The following is a 24,862-nucleotide window of genomic DNA, read 5'->3' on the forward strand; positions in this document are numbered from 1 at the left end:
TGGGGGGGGTATGTTGGCAGGTCACGGAAAGATCATGAACAGCCCCTCCCCACCACCTCTGTCCTGGGTATCTCAGATCGGGCCAGGAACGGTCTCCAGCCCTCTGTCCACCTCCCCCTTGGCAGCAAGTCCCTGGTAACCCCTTGAGGAGAAAAACGCTGGAAAACTCAGGAATATATCACTTTTATTTCCTGTTCTTAAAACCAGAGGCAAACGAACACAAGCATATCGTAAGTACAAGACAACTACTCAGAACTGCCACACACACCCTCACCCTCTCTGGGATCAGGAAAATGTCCTCTCTCCCACTTGCCCCGCTTCCTGTTTAACTTGGACTCTTCACTGGAATGCTACTCTTCCCTTGAAAACATTTTAAAGCCATAAACACCAGCAGGGGGCACCCTTTCACTGGGGGTCTGGCTCCGCCTTGCCGCCAGCGGGGGGGCAGGCTTCGCGCTCTCCTTGGCGGCTGTAGTTCCAGTGCCAGGGGACGCAGTCTCCACCGCACCACGTACCCCCTGGCGCACGGAGCTTCCGTGCCCCCATCTCGAAACAGCATCGTCAAGCCCAACAAACAACACCGGAACTTGCTAACCTGCAGGCAGAACTAACTCAAACGCAGCCCTCTGGAGGCTGAGGCCGAGCTCCTCTGAGCTTTGCTCTCTCCCAGATACTTCTGGGGAAGTGCGTGGGGAGGCAGCGGAGGCGGTGGCTGGAGAGAGGCCTGCAAGCTTGGCCCGCTCAGCGGCAGTACCGCTCCAGCACGCACTGGTGGGGGGTCCGGGGGGTGTCGGTGGACGAGAAGTACGGATGCACGAGGGCAGCCTTGGCTGAGATCCGCCGGCTGGGGTCGTACTGCAAGAGTTGCTGTGGAGGAAGGGGGAGGAGGAAAGAGCCTGAGCCTTGGTGTGGCCAGGCCCGGAGTGGAGTTACCCTCCAGGCCCAGGTGCCCGGCCCCAGGCCCCAGAGCAGCTGCCTTCAAACCAGAACAGGGCACAACCACGACCTCCGGGCTCGAGAGCCAGTTCTGGCCACTCCCAGAATCTGGGGACAAAGAACTAGTTCTAGGCCGGCCTGGGAAGTCATCCCCATCTCCTTCAGATTAGAGGCTGAGTCCACCTGTCCTCTTCCTACCTGAGGTTCCCAGGCCTCAGCCTACTTCGGGTTGGGACAGATTTCTCCCCCTGTATCAGGAAGGAGGGGGCCAAACCTGTCTGGGGAGCATACTTGCGGGTGGAGCAGGAATGCAGAGTCCCAAAGCCCCACCTAGGCTGTGGAGGAACCCCGCGCCAGGGAGTAGCCAGGACGGCGTGCTAAGAGCCTTGGCTGGAGGCATACACCATCCTGCTGGCACTGGGTGGGTCGACATGCACAGGCCTCTGTGTATGAATGATGAAAATACTGCCCTGCCTTCCTCTGGCCCAACACCAGATTAAAGAGACAGATGTGGCTCTGAATCTTTGTGGGCAATGGATGGCTCTGCCCGAGGGCTCCCAGTCAGTCTGGCCTGGGTCAGCCCGACTGGTCAGGATGATGCAATAGGACAGGTGAGCACAGACTGTGCCAGGGGCTCAGACAGCAGGGAACAGCCTCACGTGAGGAGCAACTACGTGGAGGAGGCATGCTCCCTGCCTGCGAAAGTTTACAGAAAAAGGGTAAGTATCGGGCACTTGTGTGTTTGCCTTTGGGTCCTGGGATCGAGTCTCATGTTGCTGGACTTATGAGGGGAAGGGCCTCCAGGCTGAACGATCAAGATGCACAGGGACAGGGATAAGCTAGTTGTGTTCAGGTGTCAGAAAAGCGACCAGCTGGACTCAGGAGGAGCAAGGGTGACACAAGGGGCTGGCTGACGAAGAGACACTTCCGGTGGGAGCAGCAGTCTTTCTTACCCTCCGCTGCATCCCACCAGTACCTACCATGAGCAGGTCCTTGCCCTCTGGTTCCAGACCGGGCACGATCTCCTCCAGCCCCTTCCTGGTCCACTTGGGGAAACTGCCCTTGTAGTCAGGCAGCTGGGTGACCCCTGGCCACATGGCTTCACTGGGTGTCCCCAGGGTCCGAAAGATTCGGAAGAGCTGGTCAATCTCAGAGTCACCGGGAAACAGGGCTCTGCGGGTCACCTGAAATGAGGAAGAGGAGGTGTGGGGGTCCAGTCCCCTCCCGTGTCCTACAGAATCCAATCCCAGCTAAGATATCCTTCCCAGGGCTGTGCTAAGAATCCTGGCCTTTTCTGGAACAAGGTTTGCTTCCTTAGTCCCGTAGCCAGTCCCAAACACCCCTGAATCCACCTCTCACAGGAGAATCAGATCCCACTCCCACCCCAGCAGGACCCTGCCTGTGGCCTCCCCGTGGCCACGTTTGTCCCTCCTTCTACCATCTCGGCAAAGATGCAGCCAATGCTCCAGACATCCACAGCTGTGGAATAGAACTTGCTGCCCAAGAGGATCTCAGGGGCGCGATACCAGAGTGTCACCACCTGTGAGGGCAAGGAGACCGCGTCCTTCAGGGTGGCTGAGTGCTCGGGGGACGTCGCTTCAGCGGTCCTCCGTCTCCCCTCGGTCCTGCAGTACCTCATGGGTGTAGGTGCGCAGGGGCACCCCGAAGGCTCGAGCCAGTCCGAAGTCAGCCAGCTTGATGGCGCCCAGCTCATTGATGAGCAGATTCTGGGGCTTCAGGTCTCGGTGGATGACCCGATGAGAGTGGCAGAAATTCACCCCCTGCAGCAGCTGGAGGAGGTAGCTCTGCCCTCCGAGCGGAAAGAGGAAAGAGGAGCCGGGTGAGCGCGAGGCGGGCTGGCGGAGCGGGGCGTTCGCGGGCCTTCCCCGACCTTCCCTCGCTACCTTGACCAAGTGCAGGGGCAGCTCGGAGGCCGGGGCGGAGTCCATGTACTTCTTCAGGTCCTGGCTGAGGAACTCAAACACCAGGTAAAGCTTCTTCTCACTGTGCACCACGTCCAGCAGCCTGGCCGGGGGACACCCGTCACCCCACGGCTCCCAGCGGGGCCGCGACAGGCCCAGCTTCCCCCCTCCTTCCCCCACCTCACCTGACGATGTTGGGGTGCTTCAGCTCTTTGAGCAGGGAGATCTCCCTGATGGCCGTGCTTGGGACTCCCTCCGTCTCCCTGCAGGAAAGGAGGGTACAGCAGTGGCGGCAGGGAGCCAAGAAGGGGGCTTCGGGCCCGACGGAGTCACCTGCGTGTTCCGTGTTCTGAACCAGCGGCCTGGCCCCCAGTAATAGGGCACTGCGCTCCCCAGCGCGTCCTTACACCGCCCAGGGCCCTGGGCAAAGCCGGAATGGGGGCAGTGAGGCGCCCGGCACACTCACTAGTGCTGGGGGTAAAGCCCGGAGGTGGGGGCAGGGGTCGCCCCCGGGCGGGGTGTCTCAGGGGCCGTGGCGGCAGCACTCACAGATCCAGCCTGATCTTCTTGAGGGCCACAAGCTGCCCTGTCTCCTTGTTCTTGGCCTTATACACCACCCCATAGGTGCCCTCTCCGACCTTCTCTACCTTCTGGAACACGTCCATAGCCGCAGAGCTGCCCAGGAAACAGAGGGCGCCTGGGGCATTCGCCGCCACACCCAGCACCCCCGCTGCCCCTCCGGCCCCCACAGAACCCCCTGTCCAGCCCCCACCCGGGCCCAGGCCCGCCACTGCCCCTCCCTCATCCCCAGGAACCCGCCCAACCCAGGCCTCTCCCCCCTCCCCAGGCAGGAAGGTGCCTGGCTACGGAGCGCGGGAGGGCCCAAACTCCTCAGCAGAGCCCCCACCTCAGCCCCTCAGGGCCCAGGCTCTGGGGGCCAAGGCTACCCAGAAGGGTGGCCTAGGGGGCTGCAGTCAGCCCCGGGGCAGAAGTCAGGGGTCGGGAAGGGTTTCTGGAGCCACAGTCCTGCCCTAGGCCGCACGGCCAGGGTGAGGGGCTGTGCCCCAACTGTCTGGGGACGCTCGGCCTCCTCTGAGGGCAGAACTTCGGTGGGGGCAGCCCCCCTGCGTCCTGAGCCCGCCACCCGGGCCCTGGGGGCCCCTAGCACCCCTCCCACAAACCCCAGCCCAGAAATCACCAGAAACCCTGTGCTCCTGGGGCCTCCCTGCTGGCAGACTGCCTGCGCGGCGGCTCCCCCTCCTGGTCCCCGCCGGCGCTGCACCACGTGCACACAAGGCAAGGTCTCCCCCACTGGGGCCTTTATTCATGAGGACCTTCCAGATCCCTCCATATTCCCACTCGAGGCTCAGCCCCCACACCCCACAGCGCAGCCTCCCGCAGGCTCCTGGTGGGGCGACAGGGTGTCTGGAACAATCCAAATTGGCAACCCCTCCCCTCCGGCTGCAGACAAAGGCTGTCACTCCGGGAAAGGGCCCGCGTCTTCTCAGCTCAGGCATCTCCAGTGGGCTTGGCCTCGGGAGCAGGTTGGGGGGGACGGTTGCAGGAACTGCCATTTGCTACTGGCTGCTGACCCTCTCTTGCTGGTACCGCCTCTGCTCCCGGACGGCTTGCTCTAACAGGGGCAGATTCATTCCTTCCACACAAGTCAGCACCCGGGCCTTGACCACGGAGCCTCCGTCTGAAAGACACAAGCGCGAGGCACTAGCAGTGACTGACCCCCGTGCCAGCAGCACACCTCACGGATGCATTCCGGCTGTCTCCCCGGGACTCGCTCTCGGGCTGAGTTTGAAGGACGGCATTTGGGATACCGGTAATCTTTCCTACTTGGGCTTCGGAATGGTGGGCCCGGCGCACACTATCACATGTGTCTGGAACTCAGGGGATAGGCTGAAAGTCCCACTTCTCCACGGAGGGAGGGCCAGAGAGATGGATCCTCTACCTCCGTCCTTTGTCATCTTATTCCTGCCACCTGTAGGCCCCAAGTGCCCGGGGTTGAGGAGGGGTCTCAGTCACCATCCCAGTTTTCCATGTGTACTAAAGGAAGGGCCCTCTTGGCATACTGGGCCCCACCGGCATTGGAAACTGGGGCAAAGAGAACCTCATAATTAGTAAATCCAAGGGGAGGGCTTGGCCTTGTAGGGCAAGTCATGCCACCCTGGAGAGGGGCTGGGAGGTGCTTCTAGCACATGCTGTGTTGACCTGATGGAAAGATTTGTCAATGCACAGGTGACATCGAGCAGGAAATGCATCTGGGCCTGCCCTAGCAGGTTGGTTGTTGGGTTGTTGTTTTTTTGTAAGTTGGCTCCACGTAAGTTGACAGCGCAACTCAACTCACAGCCCTGAGATCAAGACCTGAGCTGAGATCAAGAGTCAGACGCTCAACCAACGGAGCCACCCAGGTGCCCTGATTTTTCTTTTCTTTTTTTCGTCCACGTTCTTTACGCTCCCTGGTCATGTCAATGAACACATTCAATGTTCGAGGACATCCTGTTTCCTTCTGATGCGGTTTTGAGATACAGGCTCTCTGGTTAGATAGGTCATGCCTTGCCTTCCTCCTAGTCTAGACCACTTTCTTTCCTTCCTTCCTTCCTCCCTCCCTTCTTCTTTTTTTTAAAGTAGGCTCCACACCCAACGTGGGGCTTGACCTCATGACCTCGAGATCAAGAGTTGCACACTCTACTGACCGAGCCAGCCAGGCGCCCCATTTTTTCGATTTAACATAGTGCGGGGGCAGAATTCAGAGTGTCAGACTGTCTAGATTCCAGCCTTCAACACAGGCAGATGAACTTGTTTGAAACAGGAGGTGGCCTCTGCGTGCTCAGGTGGTTGGCCCCGGTGCTGGGCTGCAGAAACTGTGCGGCCTACAGAGGAGTGGGTGTGTGAGGCTACCTTGATCCATCCACCTATCCAGCAGTGTAGACTGTTGACTCTTTCTGGAGCCCTGCGGCAGGCTCCTCACTCAGCAGGGAGTCTGCTTGAGTTCTCTCTCTCCCCCTGCCCCCCTGCCCTCTTTAAAAAGAGAAACTTCCTTTGACTTAATTGCACAGAACTTTTTTTTTTTTTTTAAGATTTATTTATTTTGGGGGCACCTGGGTGGCTCAGTCGGTTATGCGGCTGACTTCAGCTCAGGTCATGATCCCAGCGTCCTGGGATCGAGCTGCACGTTGGACTCCCCACTCAGTGGGGGGTCTGCGTGTCGCTCTGCCCTTTCCCCTGCTGGCGTTCGCTCTCTCTCTCGCAAAAATAAATTTAAAAATCTTTAAAAGAAGATTTCTTTATTTTAAAGATTTTCTTTATTTTAGAGAGACAGAGCACACACGAGGGAGAAGCAGAGGGAGAGGGAGAGAGAACCTGAAGCAGACTCCGCACTGAGCGCAGAGCCCCGCGCCAGGCTCGATCTCATGACCGCGAGATGATGGCCTGAGCCAAAACCAAGAGTCAGACGCTTAACTAAGCCCCCCAGGCGCCCTGCACAAAACTTCCCTTACATGACGCCCCGTCAGCTCTTTCCTCCCGCCAGCCTGGGGAAACCCACCCGCCTAGATCCATACTGAGGAACATACTGTTTCTCTCTGTAAATGAAAAACATTATTAAACATGGAAGTGACCTTAAGAATATGATTATCGCAAGGGACGAACCAGGCAATTCTGTCAGTCCATCTGCAGGTCCTTGTAACTGGGATGCAAGGGACAGGGTGTGAAGAAACACTGCAGGCAGGGGGAACAGATTCTACAGACAAGACAGCTAGCGTCCTTTAGGGGAATTTCTTTCAAGTTCAACAAACCCGGAGCACCCGAGGGCCTGAATGACAAGGACGGTGGGAATGCAACGGGTGGAGGCGCAGGCAGGAGAGAGGGAAGGGGTGATAGGGAAGAACAGATCTTCTTTTAGGGCACCCGCCCCGGCGGGGGAGGAGGGTCATAGCGAAGTGGGGACACAGGGCAGAAGATGATGACACTGTTACTGTTATTATCTTAATATAGGAGAAGCTTGAGTGATTTCTACGCTGAGAGGGAAGAGGCAGTGGTAACAGGTTAAGGACTCAGTTGAGAGGGCAAAGTCCCCGTGGGGGCCAGGCCGTGAGTCACAGCACAGGGAAGACCGGCCCCTCTGCCTCCCAGACAGGAAGAAAGGAGCCACTGGCAGGTGTGGACACAGGTAATTTTAGGAGGGGCTGCTGCTGCGGCCTCCGTTGGACCTGGGACGTAGGAAGTGAGGCAGTCACTTATGCTGAAAGGGGCAGGGGTCTCCTGTGACAGGTGAGTCCCAAAAACAGCTGTTGCCGATGGTGGGAGAGGGTGGACCGGGACCCGTGGAGGGCCCCAGCGCGACGAGAGGCCTTGAAATCATGCCAGGAACCCACCGAGCGCGTGAGCCTTCTCCATCAGCAGTCGGTGGGACCTGCGAGGGCGGAGGGTGGCGCTTTGTCAGGCAGCGGTGATGGAAGGCAAGGGCGGGGACCGTCCGCCAGGAAAGGGGTTGCCATGGCATGAGGCCTGGCTGGAGTGGGGGAAAGTGAACAGGAGAGAAGGCGGGAGAAAAAGGAGGAGCCCCAAGTGCACAGGCTGAAGAGCAGGGAGGTACAGGAGTCACGGCTGTAGTCGCAGGTGGCAGAGGTGTGGCTGTGGCTGTGGCTGGCAGAAGTGGGACAGAACCGGTTGGCCGCAGAGGACAAAGGTGTGAATGGCAAACCCGAGCAGCTAGCAGGCTGCTGGCCCCACCTCTGGGCCCTGTGGCGTGTGTGACCTGGGAGACTGACCAAGCTCCACCGGGAACTGCTGTCCTGGGAAAGAGCCAGGTTTCAGGCACGTCCTGGTGAAGGTGAGGGCGTAAAAAGGAGCCTTTCAGGGAGGAGTGAAGTTTCCAGAAGACAGAACAGGAAGCCTTGCGAGGGCCGGGAAGAGCAGTCAGCTAGGAGAAAACCAGGCAGGGAGGATTTATGGGATTTATGGCAAGGGCTCGAGGGTAGCCTCTCGCTGTAGGCAAGGCCACCTGCAGTGTGGGAATTCTCCTAGGGACTCTGGAGCAGAACTGAGGAAAGGCTGCGTCCCAACACCTCCACCCTGGGCAGGAAGCCCTCAGGCTCTTGGATGGTGCCCCAAGCACGTGTCAGAGCCAGTGGGTTTCTGACATGGCAGCCATTTCTTCACGTTTTTGGCCTCCTCGGCTCACGCTGTGCACAAATTTCAGGACGGTGACTTTGTTTACTTTTCTTTTTAAGTTTTATCTATTTGAGTCATCCCTACGCCCAACGTGGGGCTCGAACACACGACCCCGAGATCAAGAATCACATGCTCTTATGACCGAGCCAGCCAGGTGCCCCAGAAAGGTGACTTTGGGTGGCCTCTTGTCTGTCCTCAGAGCTGCTAACCTTGCCACCTGACAGACCCATGTCTAGTTGCTGTCTGTGTCCCACGGGACTCGCGACCTGATGGGGACGGACGCACAGAGGTTTGGAAGCAGCCGGGCAGGAGCGTCGCAGACTAGGGACGGGGAGCGGCCTGCATGCTCAGCCCACACTCTGCCCCTCCCTCCTCATTCTTCTTTCCTTCCGTGTGTCAGTTTCAAACGATGAGCACATCTTATTGAGAAATTAGAAATTTAGGGGGAAATTTTTTCTTTTAAGAAAGAAAAAACACATAGATTGTGATGAAAAGGAGAAGCAGTCAGGTAGCCAGAGGCCCCGGAGAATGCTGCCGGGCCTGAGGCTCGATCATTCAGGCTGGGGTCTGGGGGACGGAGGCAAGGACACTTGTGAGTGTCACTGCCTGTGCCTTCCAGGTGCCTTGGGGCTGACACATCTGCTTCTACAGCGTGGCCTTTGGGGCAGGCCCAGGTGTTGCTGGCTGACCCGGGCTGTGCTGCGTTCCTGCCGCGCTTTCAGGGACCACGGAGCGATGCGAGCAGCCAGTGATAACTATCGTTGCCTGGATTCATGATTTTATCAGGACTTTTAAGGAGGTGCCTTTTGACATTTCCTGCATTTAGGCACTGTGATTCTTCTCTGAAGAACTTTCCCTCCTCACCTGTGAGCTGTCCCTGAACTATAATCCATTCAGAAAAAGGCAGGGGAAAGATGTTTTAATGCAACCAGGAGGAAGCAATCGGCCAATTCCAGACGCGAGCTCTCTAATAAATGGCATTAAAAACAAACAAAAGGTGGAGGACAGAACTGTCCCAGAGACTTGGGGTATGGAAGCCAAGTCCAATAAATGGGTCTGAACTAACCAAGTTTAAAAAGTCACGGAGGGAAGGCAGTGAACACGGACGAGGTATTCGATTATATCAAGCGACAGCTATTTTGTTGGGTCTGATTGTGGCAATGGTAGAGGCGTATGAGGTGTTTACGGGGAAATGAAATGATGTCAGATTTGTTCCAAAAGACACTAGCAAAATAAATAAATAAATGCAGGCGGTGGAGACTCGGCAACAGCAGACGGAGGGTCCGTGCTGAATCTGGGTGATGGCTACAGGGAGGCCCACTCTACCATTCCACTTTTGTGCTCGTTTGACTCAAAAATAGTAAATGAAAAAAATTACATGTGTTGAACTTACAAAGTTTTTCTTCCGTTTTTCTCCCCACCAGGAATTCTAAATGTCCACTCCAGGTCCTGTTCTTGTCCTGGCCTGCTGTCCCACCTTAGTTTCAACGCCCCTTTCTATATTTGCAATCGGACCTTAGCATCCTGGACACTGGGCAGTGGGCTGCTGGGACCTCCCAGGATTCACTGCAGGGCTGCGGGTACAGGTGACCTGGGCTCGAGTCAAAGTGGAAATCATTTGTGCAAAGGTCCTTTGTACCCATTCCTACCCCTGTTCCGGACACCTCTCTCAAATGAATATGAGGGCAGGTACTCTGTGAACTAACTCAAAGGCTTAAGCCTGAATAAAGATTAATTTTTATTAAACCAGAGATAATTAAAGTAAGCACCATCTAATAACATTTTTTCTAGCACATTTCATCCAGAGTTAAAAAACATCACGACTTTTAGAAAGGACGGTAGCGGTATAAAGTAAGAAACATAAATGTTTGCATCCTTTGATAGAGCAATTCTATTTTTAGGAAACTATCCTGAAGAAATAATCAGAAAATGGACAAAGATAGCACATGAGGATATTAATCATAGCATTTTTACTATATATCGAGGTAGATAGATAGTTTTTTTAAATCTTTTACTTTTTTTTTTTTTTTTTTTGTAAGTAGGCTCCATGCCCAGAGTGGGGCCCAATGCAGGGCTTGAACTCGTGACACTGAGATCAAGACCTGAGCTGAGATCAAGTGCCAGACGCTTAACCGACTAAGCCACCCAGGTGCCCTGACAGATAGATTTTTTTTAAGATGTTTTTCTCCTCTGGCTATAAAAGCAATACATTTTCATTATAAAATGCTAATAAAATACAAAAAAATCCCACAGTCCCACCACCCAGAAATAACTCCTATTAACATTTCGGTGAATATCTTTCAAACTTCTGTGTATATAAAAATATGTATATTGGGGTGCCTGGCTGGCTCAGTCCATACAGCATGCGACTCTTGATCTTGGGGTTGTAAGTTCAAGCCACACGTTGGGTATAGAGATTACTTAAAAATAAAGTCTTTAAAAAAATGGGATCATACGATACATACTATATCATAAACTGATTGTTCTTAGTAAGATATTATGAACATCGGGGCACCTGGGTGGCTCAGCTGGTGGAGCACCCGACTCTTGATTTCGGCTCAGGTCATGACCTCAGAGTCGTGGGATGGAGCCCTGCATTGGGCTCTGCACCGGGCATGGAGACTGCTTGGGATTCTCCTCTCCTTCCCCCGCTTCCTGCTTCCCCTCGCCCCCTCCTCCTCCCAATGCTCTCATGCTCTCTCCTCTCAAAAAAAAAGGGGGGGGGGCGCCTTGGTGGCTCAGTTGATGAAGCATCTGCCTTCAGCTCCGGTCGTGATCTCAGGTTCCTGGGATCGAGACCGAGTCAGGCTCTCTGCTCAGCAGGGAGTCTGCTTCTCTAACTCCCCCTCTGTGCTCTCCCTCTGTCTCTCTCAAATAAAAAAAAAAAAAGAAGATACTGTGAACATCTCTTCATGTCAACCAATATAAATTTACACCATTTTTAATGGCTGCATAATATCCTAATGGCTGCATAATATCCTACTGACTGAATATACAATAATTTCTTTATCCAGTAAATGTACACTGTAAGAGCAAAAAATGGAAATAATATAAATGTGCATGGTCTTGTGAATTGATACACATTTAATCTATAAAATATTATATAGCCATAAAACACTATTATATCTAAAAAATTTTAAAAACATGGAGAAATGTTTACAATATAATGTGAGGACTAAACAACCAGATACAACATTACATAGTATGTATGACATGAACCACGTAAGGGAAGGTGACGCCCAGATAGGGAGGCAAAGAATTCATTCAAGTACCTCGGTTTTAAAAAGCAACATTCGGGGGCGCCTGGGTGGCGCAGTCATTAAGCGTCTGCCTTCGGCTCAGGGCGTGATCCCAGCGCTCTGGGATCGAACCCCACATCGGGCTCCTCTGCTGGGAGCCTGCTTCTTCCTCTCCCACTCCCCCTGCTTGTGTTCCCTCTCTGGCTGGCTGTCTCTCTCTGTTAAATAAATAAAAATCTTAAAAAAAAAAATGTTTAAAAAAAGAAAAAAAGCAGCCTTCAACTTTTTTTTTTTTTTTTTTAAGATCTTATTCATTTATTTGAGATAGCGAGAGAGAGAGCACTAGTGGGGTGTGGGAATCAGAGGGAGAGGGAGAAGCAGACTCCCCGCTGAGCAGGGAGCCTGACGTGGGGCTCGATCCCAAGACCCTGGGATCATGACCTGAGCAGAAGGCAGATGCTTCTCTGACTGAGCCACCTGGTGCCCTGCAACCTTCAACTCTTGATGCCAGAGAGCTTCTCCCAGGTTGTTGGGATTCCTTCCTTTCTATTTCTCTTACCCTGACTTCCTGGCCTGTTTTTCCAGCCCCATCCTCTCCTTGCCTTAGTTTTCTCATCTATGGAACAGCGACAGTGGGACTCAGTTTAAGACCTGGTGGGCAAATTCAAAAAGACCGAAGCAAGCCGTGTACTACCAGGCCTGGCATGAGGCAAGCCTTCAGAAATTAATGATTTCTCTCCCCTCTCACTAAAGCAGGTCCACTGGGCTGATCACATCCGTTTCCATGAGTCTTTGAACTTGTGGACTGATGTGGAAGGGAAGCTAGCCCCAGTGAGGGGCTCCTGTTGGGGCAGAAGCCAGGCCCAGTCCTCACTGAAGACTGCCCCGCCCCGGACCCAGCGTGAAAGGGGACTGTGAAGCCACGGCTTACCCTGGTGCTCCAGCTCTCCGAGGACAAGGTACAGGGAGTCCACGTGGGCTTGGAAGGGCTCCACCAACTTCGTGCAGACCAGGATCTGGTGCTCGTCAGATCCGTGCTGAGCTCTCAGGGTCACCCGGGATTGGGTCACGTCATAGAGGCACAACCTGCAGGTTGGGGAAAGTGCGATCATTTCTGTCCACACACGGAACCACACAAAAAGCTCAAAAGGTTCTGGGAGGCCGATAAACGCAGGGGCCTCTGACCAGAGAAATAAAAACGGCAGCAACAAGTCGGAAACACTGTTTTCAGTCTATACTGTGAAGGTACAAATGATATGCGGTACAAGCACCTGGTTAAGGAGTGTGGCCGAAAGTATACACTGAGGTAACAGCACCCCGATTAAGATGTGGCCCATTTCCATCACCCCCAAAAGTTCCCTTGTGCCACTACTCTGAAGTCAATCTCCGCATCTCCCATGCCAGCCAACCCCTGATCTGCCTTGGTCCCTGCAGGGGCGTTTTCCTGCTCGGGCACCTCCTAGAAAGATCACAACAGCGTGTATCCTTGCGTGTGCAGCTTCTTGCGGTCCGCATAATGGTTTCGAGATTCGTTTGTGCTGTTGGGTAAATCCGATCCCTTCTGTCGTTCAATTTCACTCTGCTGAAATTATTGAAAATAATTTGTGTATCCATTCGTCAGACTGTTTGGTTTGCTTCCAGTGTTGGGCTATTAGGAATAAACAGGTATGAACTTTGGTAGACAAATCGCTTTGCTGACACATGTTTTCATTTCTCTTAGGTAGGTACCCAAGCAGGAGTGCAGGGTCCTAAGGTCAACCTGCCTGTTAACCTCTCAAAGAAACTGCCGAACTGTTTTTCAAAGTGGTTGTGCTGTTGTACACTCCCAGCAGCGATGTGTGCGGGGTTCCGGTGACTCCACAGCCCGGCCGGTACTTGCTATGGTCAGTCTTTTTAATTTTAGCCATCCTAGTGTCCTAGTGGGCATGACAATACCATATCATTGTGGTGTGTGTGTGTTTTTAAAGATTTTCTTTATTTTGGCTATTATTTATTTTATTTTATTTTATTTTGGGCGCCTGGGTGGCTCAGTCATTAAGCATCTGCCTTCGGCTCAGGTTGTAATCCCAGGGTCCTGGGATCGAGCCCCACCTAGGTTTCCTGCTCAGTGGGGGGTCTGCTTCTTCCTCTCGCTCTGCCTGCTGCTCCCCCTACTTGTGCGCGCTCTCTCTGTATCAAATAAATACATAAAATCTTTAAAAACACACACACAAAAGATTTTATGTATTTATTTGAGAGAGTGCGAGAGAGAGCGAGCACGAGCACAAGTGGGAGGGAAGGGCCGAGGGAGAGGCAGGCTCCTTGCTGAGCGCGGAACCCAATGCGGGGCTCGATCCCAGGACCCTGGGATCCTGCCCTGAGCCGAAGGCAGACGCCCAACTGACTGAGCTACTCAGGCGCCCTCGCTGTGGTTTTAATTTGCATTTCCCTGTGACTAACGATGTTGAGCAACTTTCCATGTGCTCATTACCCATTCGTGTGTGTGTACATGTATGTATTGTTGTTTACTTTTCATATGACTGCGAAGTGTTATGTATATCCTCTTTTGTGAAGTGTCTGTTCAAGTCTTTTGCCCCCTCCTTTTTAACATTCTGTAACATGCTTTTCCCCTTGGTTTTACTTAGCTGTAACTGAAATATAATAAGCTGTACATATTTAAGGTACACAACTTGACATCTGACATTGGACACACTTGAGCAACTGTCCACATAATCAGTAATGAACATACGGTTTCATCACCCTGAAAAGTTCCCTCCGGCATTTTCACAATCCCCCAACATGTCACATCCAGGCATCCTTGCAGGCAACTGGCCTGCTTTTTTTTCACTACAGATTTTTTTTGCATTTTCTAAACTTTTACATAAATGGAGCCATACAACATGCAATTTTGGGGGGCCTGGTTTCTTTTCTTTTCTTTTTTTTAATTTTTTTAATTTTTTTTTTTTTAAGATTTTATTTATTTACTTGACAGAGATAGAGACAGCCAGCGAGAGGGAACACAAGCAGGGGGAGTGGGAGAGGAAGAAGCAGGCTCATAGCGGAGGAGCCTGATGTGGGGCTCGATCCCACAACGCCGAGATCACGCCCTAAGCCGAAGGCAGACGCTTAACCGCTGTGCCACCCAGGTCCCCCTCTTTTCTTTTTTTTAAAGATTTTATTTTTTTAAAGTAATCTCTATACCCAACGTGGAGCTCAAACTCACAACCCTGAAATGGAGAGTCGCATGTTGTACTGACTGAGCCCACCAGGGGCCGCATTAGATGTTTAGCTTTTAAAGACACTGCAGGTGGTTTTCCAAAATCATTGCGCCATTTTAGATTTTCTCCGGAAGTGTACAGGAGTTCCAGTTGCTCCACACCGTCACTGGCATTCGGTTTCATCAGTCTCTCTGAATTCCGCCACTCCAGTGGGCATATATAGAGCAGTATCTCGTTGTGGTTTTAGTTTGCATTTCCCTAACGATGCTATACACATGGGGTGTGATCACACACCCAACCACATACTCATCTACGCCCCCACACACGAGCGCGTCTAAATTAACTGCCAAGGTTAGCAGTGGCTGTCTAGACACTGAGATTACAGGTGATTTTTGCTTGCTTTCTTTTTCAATCACGTGTTTTTCAATCCACTTCTATGGATTGTCTACATTTTTTCCAATGAACAAATATTAATGTTTTAGCATTTAAAAAATAAGTTGAGGGCGCCTGGGTGGCTCAGTGGGTTAAGCGTCTGCCTTTGGCTCAGGTCACGATCCCAGGAGATCGAGTCCTGCATCGGGCTCCTGCTCAGCGGGGAGCCTGCTTTTCCCTCTCCCTCCACCCTTCCCCCCTGCTCATGCTTGCTTCTTCTGCGCACTCTCTCTCTCTCTGTCAAATAAATAAATAATTTTTTTTTTTTAAGTTGACAAGGGATGCCCAGCTGGCTCAGTCAGGGGTTCGTGCGACTCTTGATCTTGGGGTCATGAGTTCAAGCCCCACCATGGGTACAGAGATTACTTGAATAAATAAAACTTAAAAAAAAACAAAAACCAAACTAGACAAACTTATAATAACACCATTTAATTGTTTTTCTGGCGGGTGTGTGTGTGGGAGGCACTTACACATCCCCCCACCATGTGAAAAAAACCATTCTCACCTGCCGAATGTTCTCAGTGTGCCCCCATCAGGAACTTGGCCGGCACTGACTTCCCAGGGGAAGTAGTAGATTCCAGGTTTGGGCAGCATCTCAAAGAGCTGAGAGGGATTTCTGAAGATTCCTGACAAACCAAGCAGACCCCAAGACTGAGATTAGCAGATACTGGAGACCAGTGACACCTACAAGGCTAGTTCTAGTGGTAGTTTAATATTTGAAGATATTTAAGAGTGGTAGTTTAATATTTTAAAATACTTTTTGATTAGTAATGCATTCACTAATTTAAAAAAGCAAAATGATATAAAAAAAAATCTGGGGCACCTGGGAGGCTCAGTCCGTTGGGTGTGGGACTCTTGGGTTTCAGCTTGGGTCGTGATCTCGGGTGCTGAGATCGAGCTCCTTGTCGGGTTCCTTGCTCTGCACGGAGCCTGCTTGGGACTCTCTCTCCCTCTGCCCCACGAGTAGCCCCCCATGCATACGCGCGCTTTCTCTCTCAAATAAATAAATCTTAAAAAAAAAAATCTACATGGAGAACTGTCGTCCCACTCAACCCCTCTGCAATCCATTCCTACCCTGATGCCCCGAAGAAGGGTCTATAAAAGGGCAGACGGTAACTCACCATCTGTCACAACTGTTCAACACGCTGTTGTTCCTTAAGCTTTATTTACAAAAACATGCAATGAGCTGGATCTGATCTGTGATGAAGTTTGCCAACCCTGGTCCTTAAAGAAAATCATTTTTATTCATTTCTTATGTAACCTTCCAGGGTTTCGTTATGCAAATAATAACAAAGACACGATATTTAATTCCCCTCTATACTATAAATTTCTTTTTTTTTTTTAAGATTTTATTTATTTATTTGAGAGAGAGAGAGCAGGAGCAGGGGTGGGGGGGAGAGAAAGAGGGAGAATCTCCATACCCATCACGCAGCGTGGAGCCGGACTTGGGGCTCAATCTCATGATCCTGAAATCATGACCTGAGCCGACATCAAAAGTAGGATCCTTAACCAACTATGCCACCAGGTGCCCAGCCCCTTCCCTCAATACTATATATGCTGTTCTGTATTTTGATTTTTTTTCCATTTAACATTTTTTTAAGATTTTATTTATTTATTTATTTATTAGAGAGAGAGAGCGCGCACAAGCAGGGAGTGCCACAGGCAGAGGGAGAAACAGGCTCCCTACTGAGCAAGGAGCCTGATGCGGGACTCGATCCCAGGAACCTGGGATCATGACCTGAGCCAAAGGCAGACGCTTAACCGACTGAGCCACCCAGGCGCCCCAATGTATTTTGACATTCTTTCACAATTGTACATAAAGTGAGTCTCCCTTTTTTCTTCTTTTTTTTTAGTAGGCTCTACACGCAGCACAGAGCCCAGTGTGGGGCCTGAACCAACAGTCCTGAGATCAAGAGCCGAGCTGAGATCAAGAGTCAGACACCCAACTGACCGAGCCACACAGATGCCTCTACAGGTTTGTTTTTGTTTTTTTAATATAAATCTAAAACTACTCTAAAGTAAAAAGTTTATTTTGAAAAAAAAAGAAAAAGAATTTTAAATTTTTTTTTTTTTAAATGAAGACCCCGGCGCACCTGGGGAGCTCAGTTGGTTGGGCGTCCAACTCTTGATCTCAGCTCAGGTCTTGATCTCGGGGTCGTGAGATCAAGCTGCTTGCAGGGCTCCCCCTGGGCATGGAGACTGCTTAAGATTCTCTTCCTCCCTCTGCCTCTGCCCACCTCTAAAAAACAGCCAAACCTGTAAAGATGGTACATCATACCCGGTTTTCCCTATAATTAACATCTTACATTAACAGGACACATTCGTCACAATTAATGAACCTGTACTGACAGGTTATTAACCCGACGTCGCACTTCATTTGGATTTCCTCAGTTTTTTCCCTGATGTCCCTCTTCGCTCCATAGACCCTTCCAGAATACCACACTACACTCAGTTGTCTCTTGAGACTCCTCTGTGCTGCGACAGTTTCTCAGACTTTCCTTGTTTTTTACCCCTGAGAGTTTTGAGGTGTCCTACTCAGGTATTTTGTAGAATGACGTTCCGTCTGGGTTTGTCTGGTGTCCTTCTCATGGTTAGACTAGGGTTATGAGGTTTTGTTAGTAATTTTAAAAAGAGAAAGAAAACACTTGTTCAATAAGTCTTGTGGTAACGATGCACAGGACACTTGGCGGGCTTCTTACGATGAGGCATTGTATGCGGTCATGTGGCAAGATCTCCAAGACAGACCATCAGGAAAAAAGGTAAGGAGCAGGCATGTACATATGAAATGTACATCTGTGTATGCGTGAAAGAACACTCCAGAACATGGGGATCCACGTGTAGACAATGTTCGAGAAGTGGGGATTCAGGAGTAATTATTCAATGACAAAGGGACCCTGAAGGTGACAGGCTTCAACTGTTCAACAGGATAAGCCAAGGGCGACAGAAAGACAGGAAATGGCAATGAAATCGTCCCAAGTGAGATCCCTGCAGAAGCCGGATGACATAGCTTTAGCACCAAAGCTTAATGTTAGGGCTGCCTGGGTGGCTCAGCCGGCCAAGTGTCTGACTCTTGATCTCAGCACATGTCTTGATGTCAGGGTCGTGAGTTCAAGCCCCACGGTGGGCTCTGCACTGGGCATGGAGCCGACTTAAAAAAAAAAAAGAAACTTAATGTTACCTAGAACCTTGCACAACTGGCTTCGGTATCCTCTAATGAGGACGTCATAGGGCAGTGTCACTGACCAATTTTCAAAGATCATTTCAAGACCGTGTGTACAGAACAACAGCACAGGGGCAACTGGCCCAGGGCCAGTCCTACTGCAGATACTCTATGTCCCTGCGACCAGGGAGCAGAGCCGTTCCTGTCCCCAGAAATGAGAGAGCCCTCAAATCATCTCTGGCATGAGAGAAAGAAGCAAAAAAAACAAAAAAAAAAACAAAACAAAAAACACAAAGCAAAATAAAAAATCAGTCAAGAGAAGAAAAAAATGTATTGGTTCCTGTTTTGGGATAATGGGGACAGTTCTGTCCGATCTAGTAAAAAGGTGAAAATTTAGACCCTTTTTTAAGACTAATTTTTCTAGGGGCGCCTGGGTGGTTTAGTCAGTCAAGTGGTTTCAGCTCGAGTCGTGTGTGATCTCAGGGTCCTGGGCTCGAGCCCTGCGTTGGGCTCCCTGCTCAGTGGACAGTCTACTTGAGGATTCTCTCCCTCTGCCCCTCTCCCCACCCTCTCTCTCTTCGCCTCTAAAATAAATAAACCTTAATTTTTCTACTCTCTAGTACCACATATACTATAAGCTACGCTGTAAGTAACTATGTCATTAAATATTTTTTTAATTATCATACAGAATTGACTCTTTGGAGTGGTATATGCTTTTGCAAATTTTAAATAAACAAGTTTATTTATTTAGAGTAATCGCTATACCCACATGGGGCTCAAACCCATGACCCCGAGATCAAGAGTAGCATACTCTTGGGGTGCCTGGGTGGCTCAGTCGTTAAGCGTCTGCCTTTGGCTCAGGTCATGATCCCAGGGTCCTGGGATCGAGCCCTGCATCAGGCTCCCTGCTCAGGGGGAAGCCTGCTTCTCCTTCTCCAACTCCCCCTGCTTGTGTTCCCTCTCTCGCTGCCTGTCTCTCTGTCAAATAAACAAATAAAATCTTAAAAAAAAAAAAAAGAGTAGCATAATCTTCTGACTGAACCAGCCGGGCACCCATCATTGATTATTCATTCATTTCTTTATTTTTAAAGATTTTATTTATTTATTTGAGAGAGAAAGCACGCATAAGTGGGGTGAGGAGCAGAGGGAGAGGGAGAAGCAGACTCCCCACTGAGCAGGGAGCCCGATGTAGGGCTCGATCCCAGGGCCCTGGGATCATGACCTGACCCAAAGGCAGACCCGTCACCGACTGAGCCACCCAGGTGCCCCAATTTTTTATTTTATTAATTTTTTAAAGATTTATTTATTTATTTGGGGGGGTGAGGGGCAGAGGGAGAGAATCATCAAGCAGACTCCCCGTGAGGGCAGAGCCCTACGCAGGGCTCGATCCTACAGCCCATGAGATCACAACCTGAGCTGAACCCGAGAATCAGACACCCATCCAGCTGAGCCACCAGGCGCCCCACCCGATTTTTTTTCCAAACAAAAGTTGCTATGTGTTTATTAAGACATTTCTGTTAATTTCCATAAGCACAGCTGGCTCAGTAAATCATTATCCATATGTCATCAGACACGCAAGAAATTTTGTGAGAAGTATTATCAAGACTGGCTTTTCTTACGGCTTAGCCGGGTTTCACGTACAGTCTTTGCAAATCTGAGTAATGGTGTAAGCTACATGGCAGAGCCTTGCCCTTTTCATTGCCCAAGGCAAAACTTTCACTGCTGGGAGAAAAACCCACAGCATGAACAAGAGAGATAGTCTTCTTTTTTTAACGACTGGGAAATCTGAAAATATCGTAGAGGAAGGATGGGAAGGATGGAGACGGGGTCTGACTGCTGCTTTCTTTTTTTTCTGAAGCAATCGGTAAGATTTCTGTAGTAGGACTGAGTCAGAAAAGTAATACCTGTCACTAAGTTCCTGATAGCTTTTATCAGCTTTGGGTTTCTTTCTTGGAGATAGGAATCTTGATTGTGTATGCTAACTACTCCACAACTAAAACAGATTACCAGTTTATTATAAAAGGATGAAAGGAACAGCCAGACGGAAGAGATGCATGGAGCAAGGTATGTGGGAAGGGGCGTGGACCTTCTCCCTCGGAGCACACCTCAGTCCCAGCACCTCCTCCTCTTCACCAGCCCGGAAGCAACTCAGAAATGTTTTGTGTGTGTGTGTGTGTGTTTTTTTTAAAGATTTTATGTATTTGAGAGAGAAAGTGAGAGAGAGCATGAGCGGAGACGGAGGGGCAGAGGAAGAGGGAGAAGCAGACTCCCTGCTGAGCAGGGAGCCTGCTCTGGGGGCTCCATCCCAGGACCCCGGGATCATGACCTGAGCCAAAGGCAGATGTGTAACCGACTAAGCCACCCAGGCGTCCCTCATAAATGTTTGCAAAGCTACAATTCTTTATCAGCTTATATTGCACAATGAATCTTCAACATTACAAGGCAAGTTACAACACAAGACTTGAACTTTGGCCTCAAAAGATTCTATCACATGGAGATTCTTACTATTTATTTATTTATTTATTTGAGAGAGAGAGAGAGAGAGAGAGAGCGCGCGCGCATGAGCAGGGGCGAGGAGGCAGAGGGAGAGGGAGAAGCAGACTCCCTGATGAGCAGGGAGCCTGACTCGGGGCTCGATCCCAGGACCCTGACATCACGACCTGAGCCAAAGGCAGACGGTTAACCAACTGAGCCACACAGGTGCCCCAATTACTACAAATTTTAAAATTTAATCTCAACTTCATGAATTTTACCAAATAAAAAGATTGTTTTACTATGTCTTGATAGGTTTTGCAATCACCAGAGTAAAAAATATATTCAGGGAAGAATCATCAATGGATGTTACACGTACTGGGTAAAAAAGTCTGAAGAGGAATAGGATATTTACATGGTTTCAATATATCTGCCCATGGACTGCCTATTAATTACAAAGAGAAAAATGATCCACTTCGCAGTCACGGAAGTTAGCAAATACAGCCTTCGTGTACTGCCTGGGTATAATGCACTGAGACAGACACATTGTTTTTGTGGTATTCCTGCAAAAAATGCATCATCTGAATCTAATCATGAAGAAATAGCACACATCTGAATTGAGGGATGGTCTATAGAACAACTGGCTTATCTACTTTGAACATGTCAGTCACAGAAGACAAACTGCTCCAGTTAAAAGAGATTAAGATGAAGGCAGGCATCAGAGTGGTGTGTATAGAAACCGGGCACACCACCGACTGCCAGCAAAGTGCCGGAAGCTGAGAGAGGCAAGGAGCAGCTCTCCCTCACAGTCTCGCAAGGATCCAAAGCTGTCGAGGTCTTGGACTTCTAACCTCCACAACCATGAGATAATAAATGTCTGTTACTTAAGCCACCCAGCTGGGGGTCGTTTGCTACAGAGACGCTAGGAAACGAACACAACGAAATAGAATTCATGTTGCTGGACTGGATCTGGGTTGCAGGAGAAAATTGTCATAAAGGACATTGTTGGACAATTATAAATTCATGAAAAGGTTTGTAGATTAGATAACAGTATTGTATCAATAGTATTGTATTTCTTTCATTTGATAATCGCTGTTCCCCTGTTCTCTTTGTCTATTTCCATGGGCCCTGAAAAGGAGAGGAAATAGGCACAGGTGGGTGGGTGACGTTTTAACCAGAACCAAGTCCTATGGCTCTAATATGACCTCTATGTCGCCCCTCTCTGTCCCTGGCCGCACCACTGTCTCCCATCCGCTCAAGCCTACCAGTCACTCTTGATGCCTTCCTATTCTCATGGTCTCATCTGACCCGTCACGAATTTCTGTCAATTCTACTTCAAAATACATACTGGGTGGCTCAGTCGGTTAAGCACCTGCCTTCAGCTCAGGTCATGATCCCAGGGTATTGGGATTGAATCCCGCATGGGGCTCCCTGCTCAGCAAAGAGTCCACTTCTCCCTCTGCCCCTCCGCGCCCCCTCCCCCCGCTCTCGCGCTCTCTCTCTCTCTCAAAATAAATAAATAAAATCTCTAAAAAATACATATGAATCTATGCACTTCACTCCCTCCAAGCCACCACAGTCCAAGCTTTCATCAGCTTTAAAAGTGATCTCGGGGGCGCCTGGGTGGCACAGCAGTTAAGCGTCTGCCTTCGGCTCAGGGCGTGATCCCGGCATTATGGGATCGAGCCCCACATCAGGCTCCTCCGCTATGAGCCTGCTTCTTCCTCTCACTCCCCCTGCTTCTGTTCCCTCTCTCGCTGGCTATCTCTATCTCTGTCGAATAAATAAAATCTTAATAAATAAATAAATAAATAAATAAATAAATAAATAAAACTGATCTCGGCTTCCACTATTTTCCTTCTATTGCTCACTCTCTTCATAACAACCATAGTGATATTTTAAAAGGAAACTGCCAAAGGGAGTATTTTCTGCCAGAACCTCAAGTCTGAATCTAACAATGCCTCTAGATACAACCAACAGCTTACAGAAAATACAGAAACAGAGGAACATATCAAAGATATCACCGAGATAGGTAAAATCCAGATTGTGGGGAAATTCAATGCGAAAGATGACCTACCTTTTTCCTCTCTTTCTTTCCTTATTTTTTTTTTTTTTTTAAGGTCATGCTGGTCGTGACCCTGAGATCAAGACCTGAGTTTAAGACCTGAGCCACCCAGGTGCCACTTGACCTAGCTTTTTCAAATAACTTGAAGAAAAAAATTGTAGAGTGGAAACCGATACATTAAAAGAGGCTTAAGATTCTTATCAATCTGCAACTGCAACGTGTAGACTTTGTTTGGACCCTGATTTGAACAAACTGTATAGAGAATTTTTTATGAAACATTTGAATATTGGTTGTAATGACCACAAGAAATTTTTGTTAACATTTCCAATTGTGATAATGGTATTGGGATTGTGTTAAAAATAGTTTAAAGATACATACTAAAAGTCTTTATGGACATGATATCAGATTTGCTTAAAATTAACATGGAGGGGAACTGGGTAGAGGTACAGTGGATAATTATTGGACCTGGCTGAAAAGTAGATGGGGTTTATTGTATTATTCCTTCTACCTTTGTACATGTTGGAACATTTCCACAATTAATATTAAAAAAATGTGAATCAGGTCACAAAACCCCACTGAAAATCGATTAAAGACTTCCTATTATAAATTCCTATTAAAATTGAAAGTCTGTGTCGGCTCACAGTGCCACATGGGGTCTGCACCTGGCCTACCTCTCGGCTCTCACGTTTGCTATCACACTTCCTCCAGCTGACCCTCACCCTCAGGCCCTGCACACTTGCTTTCCTCAGACTTGAGCAGTCTTCCCCAGACCTTCACATAACTGGTTCTCTTTCCCTGTTTAGGTCCCAGTTCATCCTCCCCCTCTTCAGCAAGGCCTTCCCTGTCCACCCTACCTAAATCAGCATTCTCCACCACCCCCAGTCCCTCTATCCCCTCAGCTTGATTTATTTTCTTCATTTAATTTACTAAGTAATAGAATTTCAAAAACTGTGATTTGTTTACTTGTTTAATGCCTCTGTCTCCCACTAGATTATCAGCTCCATGAGGGCATTATTAATTAATTAGTAATTAATTAATCAGTAGCAGTGCCTTGTCCTGATATATTAAGAGTCTGGGGCAAAAGGAAAAATCAATAATAATGATCTTGTCTGTATTAATCTTGATTACTGCTCCCATAAATTATATCAGAGGTGAGTGCACTTACCTTACCCTATTCCCAGTACTGTTACTAAAAACTGATGCAATAAATAACAGCATGAAGTGCATAGTTTTAAAAAACAGGGGATTAGTATGTTGTTTGAAGTTAGAAGGGTATATTAGGGAGAGATAAAGGAGATGGTTTAGTGTGCTCTATCTTCATTACAGTGGTATGAAGTCAAAAGGTAACTAAAACGAACAAATCAAGAGCTAGCAAGTATTCTAGGTAGCGATTTTTTCGAAATCAGAGTTAAAAAAACACAACAGGTTAAAAGTGGCTGCCTCTGAGAATGGGGAGCTTTTGCTTTTCACTACAAATTCTCCGACATTAGGTTTCCTAAACAAAGATATCTATTACTTTGATGACGACGGTGGTAACTGTGAAAGCAGAAAAGTCTGGATCCCAAGACCTCTCAACCGCCAGCTCGGTCACATTCTGGTCCACACCCACCCATACAAGGGGAGGAGGGCCCCAGTCCCACACCCAGCTCCCGGAAGCCAACGCTTCTGGCAGCAAGGATGCCATTATCTTAACAAAAGATAACTGGAGGCCTCCTCCCAGGGCGACTTTTGTCCTCCAATCTGGGAGGGTGTGGGGAAACCCTACGACAACCCTCCCGAGCAACGCCGCGTGGCCCAGAGGCTCAAACCACCCCCACCCCCCGGCCCCCATCAAGGACCTTCAGCCCTCGGAAGACCTCTACACGCGGACCCGGAAGCGGCGGGACGGACAAGTCCCAAGGCGCAAGCGCACTCCTCCTCAGCCGCGTTGTCCCGCCCCTTCCCTACCTCCTCGCCAACCGGTCGGGGCGTCGCGGCGGCCTCGGGTTCCCTCTTTCCGCCCCGCGCGATCGCGTGACGAGGGAGGGGCGGGTTACCAGGAGCGCCTGGCCTTCCTCCCTCCCCGCCCCCAGGGCAATTTCTTGACCGTCTTCCGGGGTTTCCGCCCCGGGGGGCCGCTCTAGGGCTCCCCTGGACCAGAGCGGAGGACTCGCCCGCCCCACTGCGGATACGGTCACCGCGCCCACGCCGGCGCCGTGTCCGCCTCGGCCGCGGTCGAGAGCGCGCCCACCCGCGGCGGTGAAGGAGAAGGGGCG

The 24,862-nt window shown here is 50.0% G+C and overlaps 2 protein-coding genes across 4 annotated transcripts; both read right to left on the minus strand.

The window, feature by feature from the left end:
• Window positions 1-167: 167 nt before the first annotated feature.
• On the minus strand, window positions 168-4,083 carry CDK3 (cyclin dependent kinase 3). 2 transcript variants are annotated; one of them, XM_057317715.1, is made up of 8 exons: window positions 4,057-4,083; window positions 3,408-3,533; window positions 3,044-3,121; window positions 2,841-2,961; window positions 2,571-2,741; window positions 2,375-2,476; window positions 1,917-2,120; window positions 168-867 (listed from the first exon to the last, which is right to left on the minus strand). In XM_057317715.1, the coding sequence occupies exons 2-8, from the start codon at window positions 3,521-3,523 to the stop codon at window positions 742-744; spliced, it is 918 nt and encodes a 305-aa protein (XP_057173698.1). In that variant the 5' UTR covers window positions 3,524-3,533; window positions 4,057-4,083; the 3' UTR covers window positions 168-741. The 2 variants fall into 2 exon arrangements, with proteins under 2 accessions (XP_057173698.1, XP_026339900.1); XM_026484115.4 differs by lacking the exon at window positions 4,057-4,083 and having other exon boundaries at window positions 3,408-3,593.
• Window positions 4,084-4,155: 72 nt separating this feature from the next.
• On the minus strand, window positions 4,156-24,862 carry TEN1 (TEN1 subunit of CST complex). 2 transcript variants are annotated; one of them, XM_026484118.4, is made up of 4 exons: window positions 24,555-24,862; window positions 15,416-15,536; window positions 12,213-12,367; window positions 4,156-4,557 (listed from the first exon to the last, which is right to left on the minus strand). In XM_026484118.4, exons 2-4 carry the CDS (start codon window positions 15,502-15,504, stop codon window positions 4,436-4,438), a joined length of 366 nt encoding a protein of 121 aa, XP_026339903.1. In that variant the 5' UTR covers window positions 15,505-15,536; window positions 24,555-24,862; the 3' UTR covers window positions 4,156-4,435. The 2 variants fall into 2 exon arrangements, with proteins under 2 accessions (XP_026339903.1, XP_026339902.1); XM_026484117.4 differs by lacking the exons at window positions 15,416-15,536; window positions 24,555-24,862 and adding an exon at window positions 12,738-12,944.

The sequence above is a fragment of the Ursus arctos genome, unplaced genomic scaffold, assembly GCF_023065955.2.
Source record: "Ursus arctos isolate Adak ecotype North America unplaced genomic scaffold, UrsArc2.0 scaffold_24, whole genome shotgun sequence".
Classification (NCBI taxonomy): Eukaryota; Metazoa; Chordata; class Mammalia; order Carnivora; family Ursidae; genus Ursus; species Ursus arctos.

What these genes read in the sequence shown, in the direction of transcription:
- CDK3 (XM_057317715.1), bottom strand. Translation starts at nt 3,523, where the DNA reads ATGGACGTGTTCCAGAAGGTAGAGAAGGTCGGAGAGGGCACCTATGGG. An exon ending in AAGAAGATCAGGCTGGATCT is followed by an intron (nt 3,122 to 3,407) that starts GTGAGTGCTGCC and finishes CCTTTCCTGCAG; the next exon opens with GGAGACGGAGGGAGTCCCAA. An exon ending in GCTGCATCTTTGCCGAGATG is followed by an intron (nt 2,121 to 2,374) that starts GTAGAAGGAGGG and finishes TCCTCATTTCAG; the next exon opens with GTGACCCGCAGAGCCCTGTT.
- TEN1 (XM_026484117.4), bottom strand. Translation starts at nt 12,895, where the DNA reads ATGGATACACAAATTATTTTCAATAATTTCAGCAGAGTGAAATTGAAC. An exon ending in TGTTGTGATCTTTCTAGGAG is followed by an intron (nt 12,368 to 12,737) that starts GTGCCCGAGCAG and finishes CCCAACCTGCAG; the next exon opens with GTTGTGCCTCTATGACGTGA. An exon ending in CGGAGAGCTGGAGCACCAGG is followed by an intron (nt 4,558 to 12,212) that starts GTAAGCCGTGGC and finishes TGTGTCTTTCAG; the next exon opens with ACGGAGGCTCCGTGGTCAAG.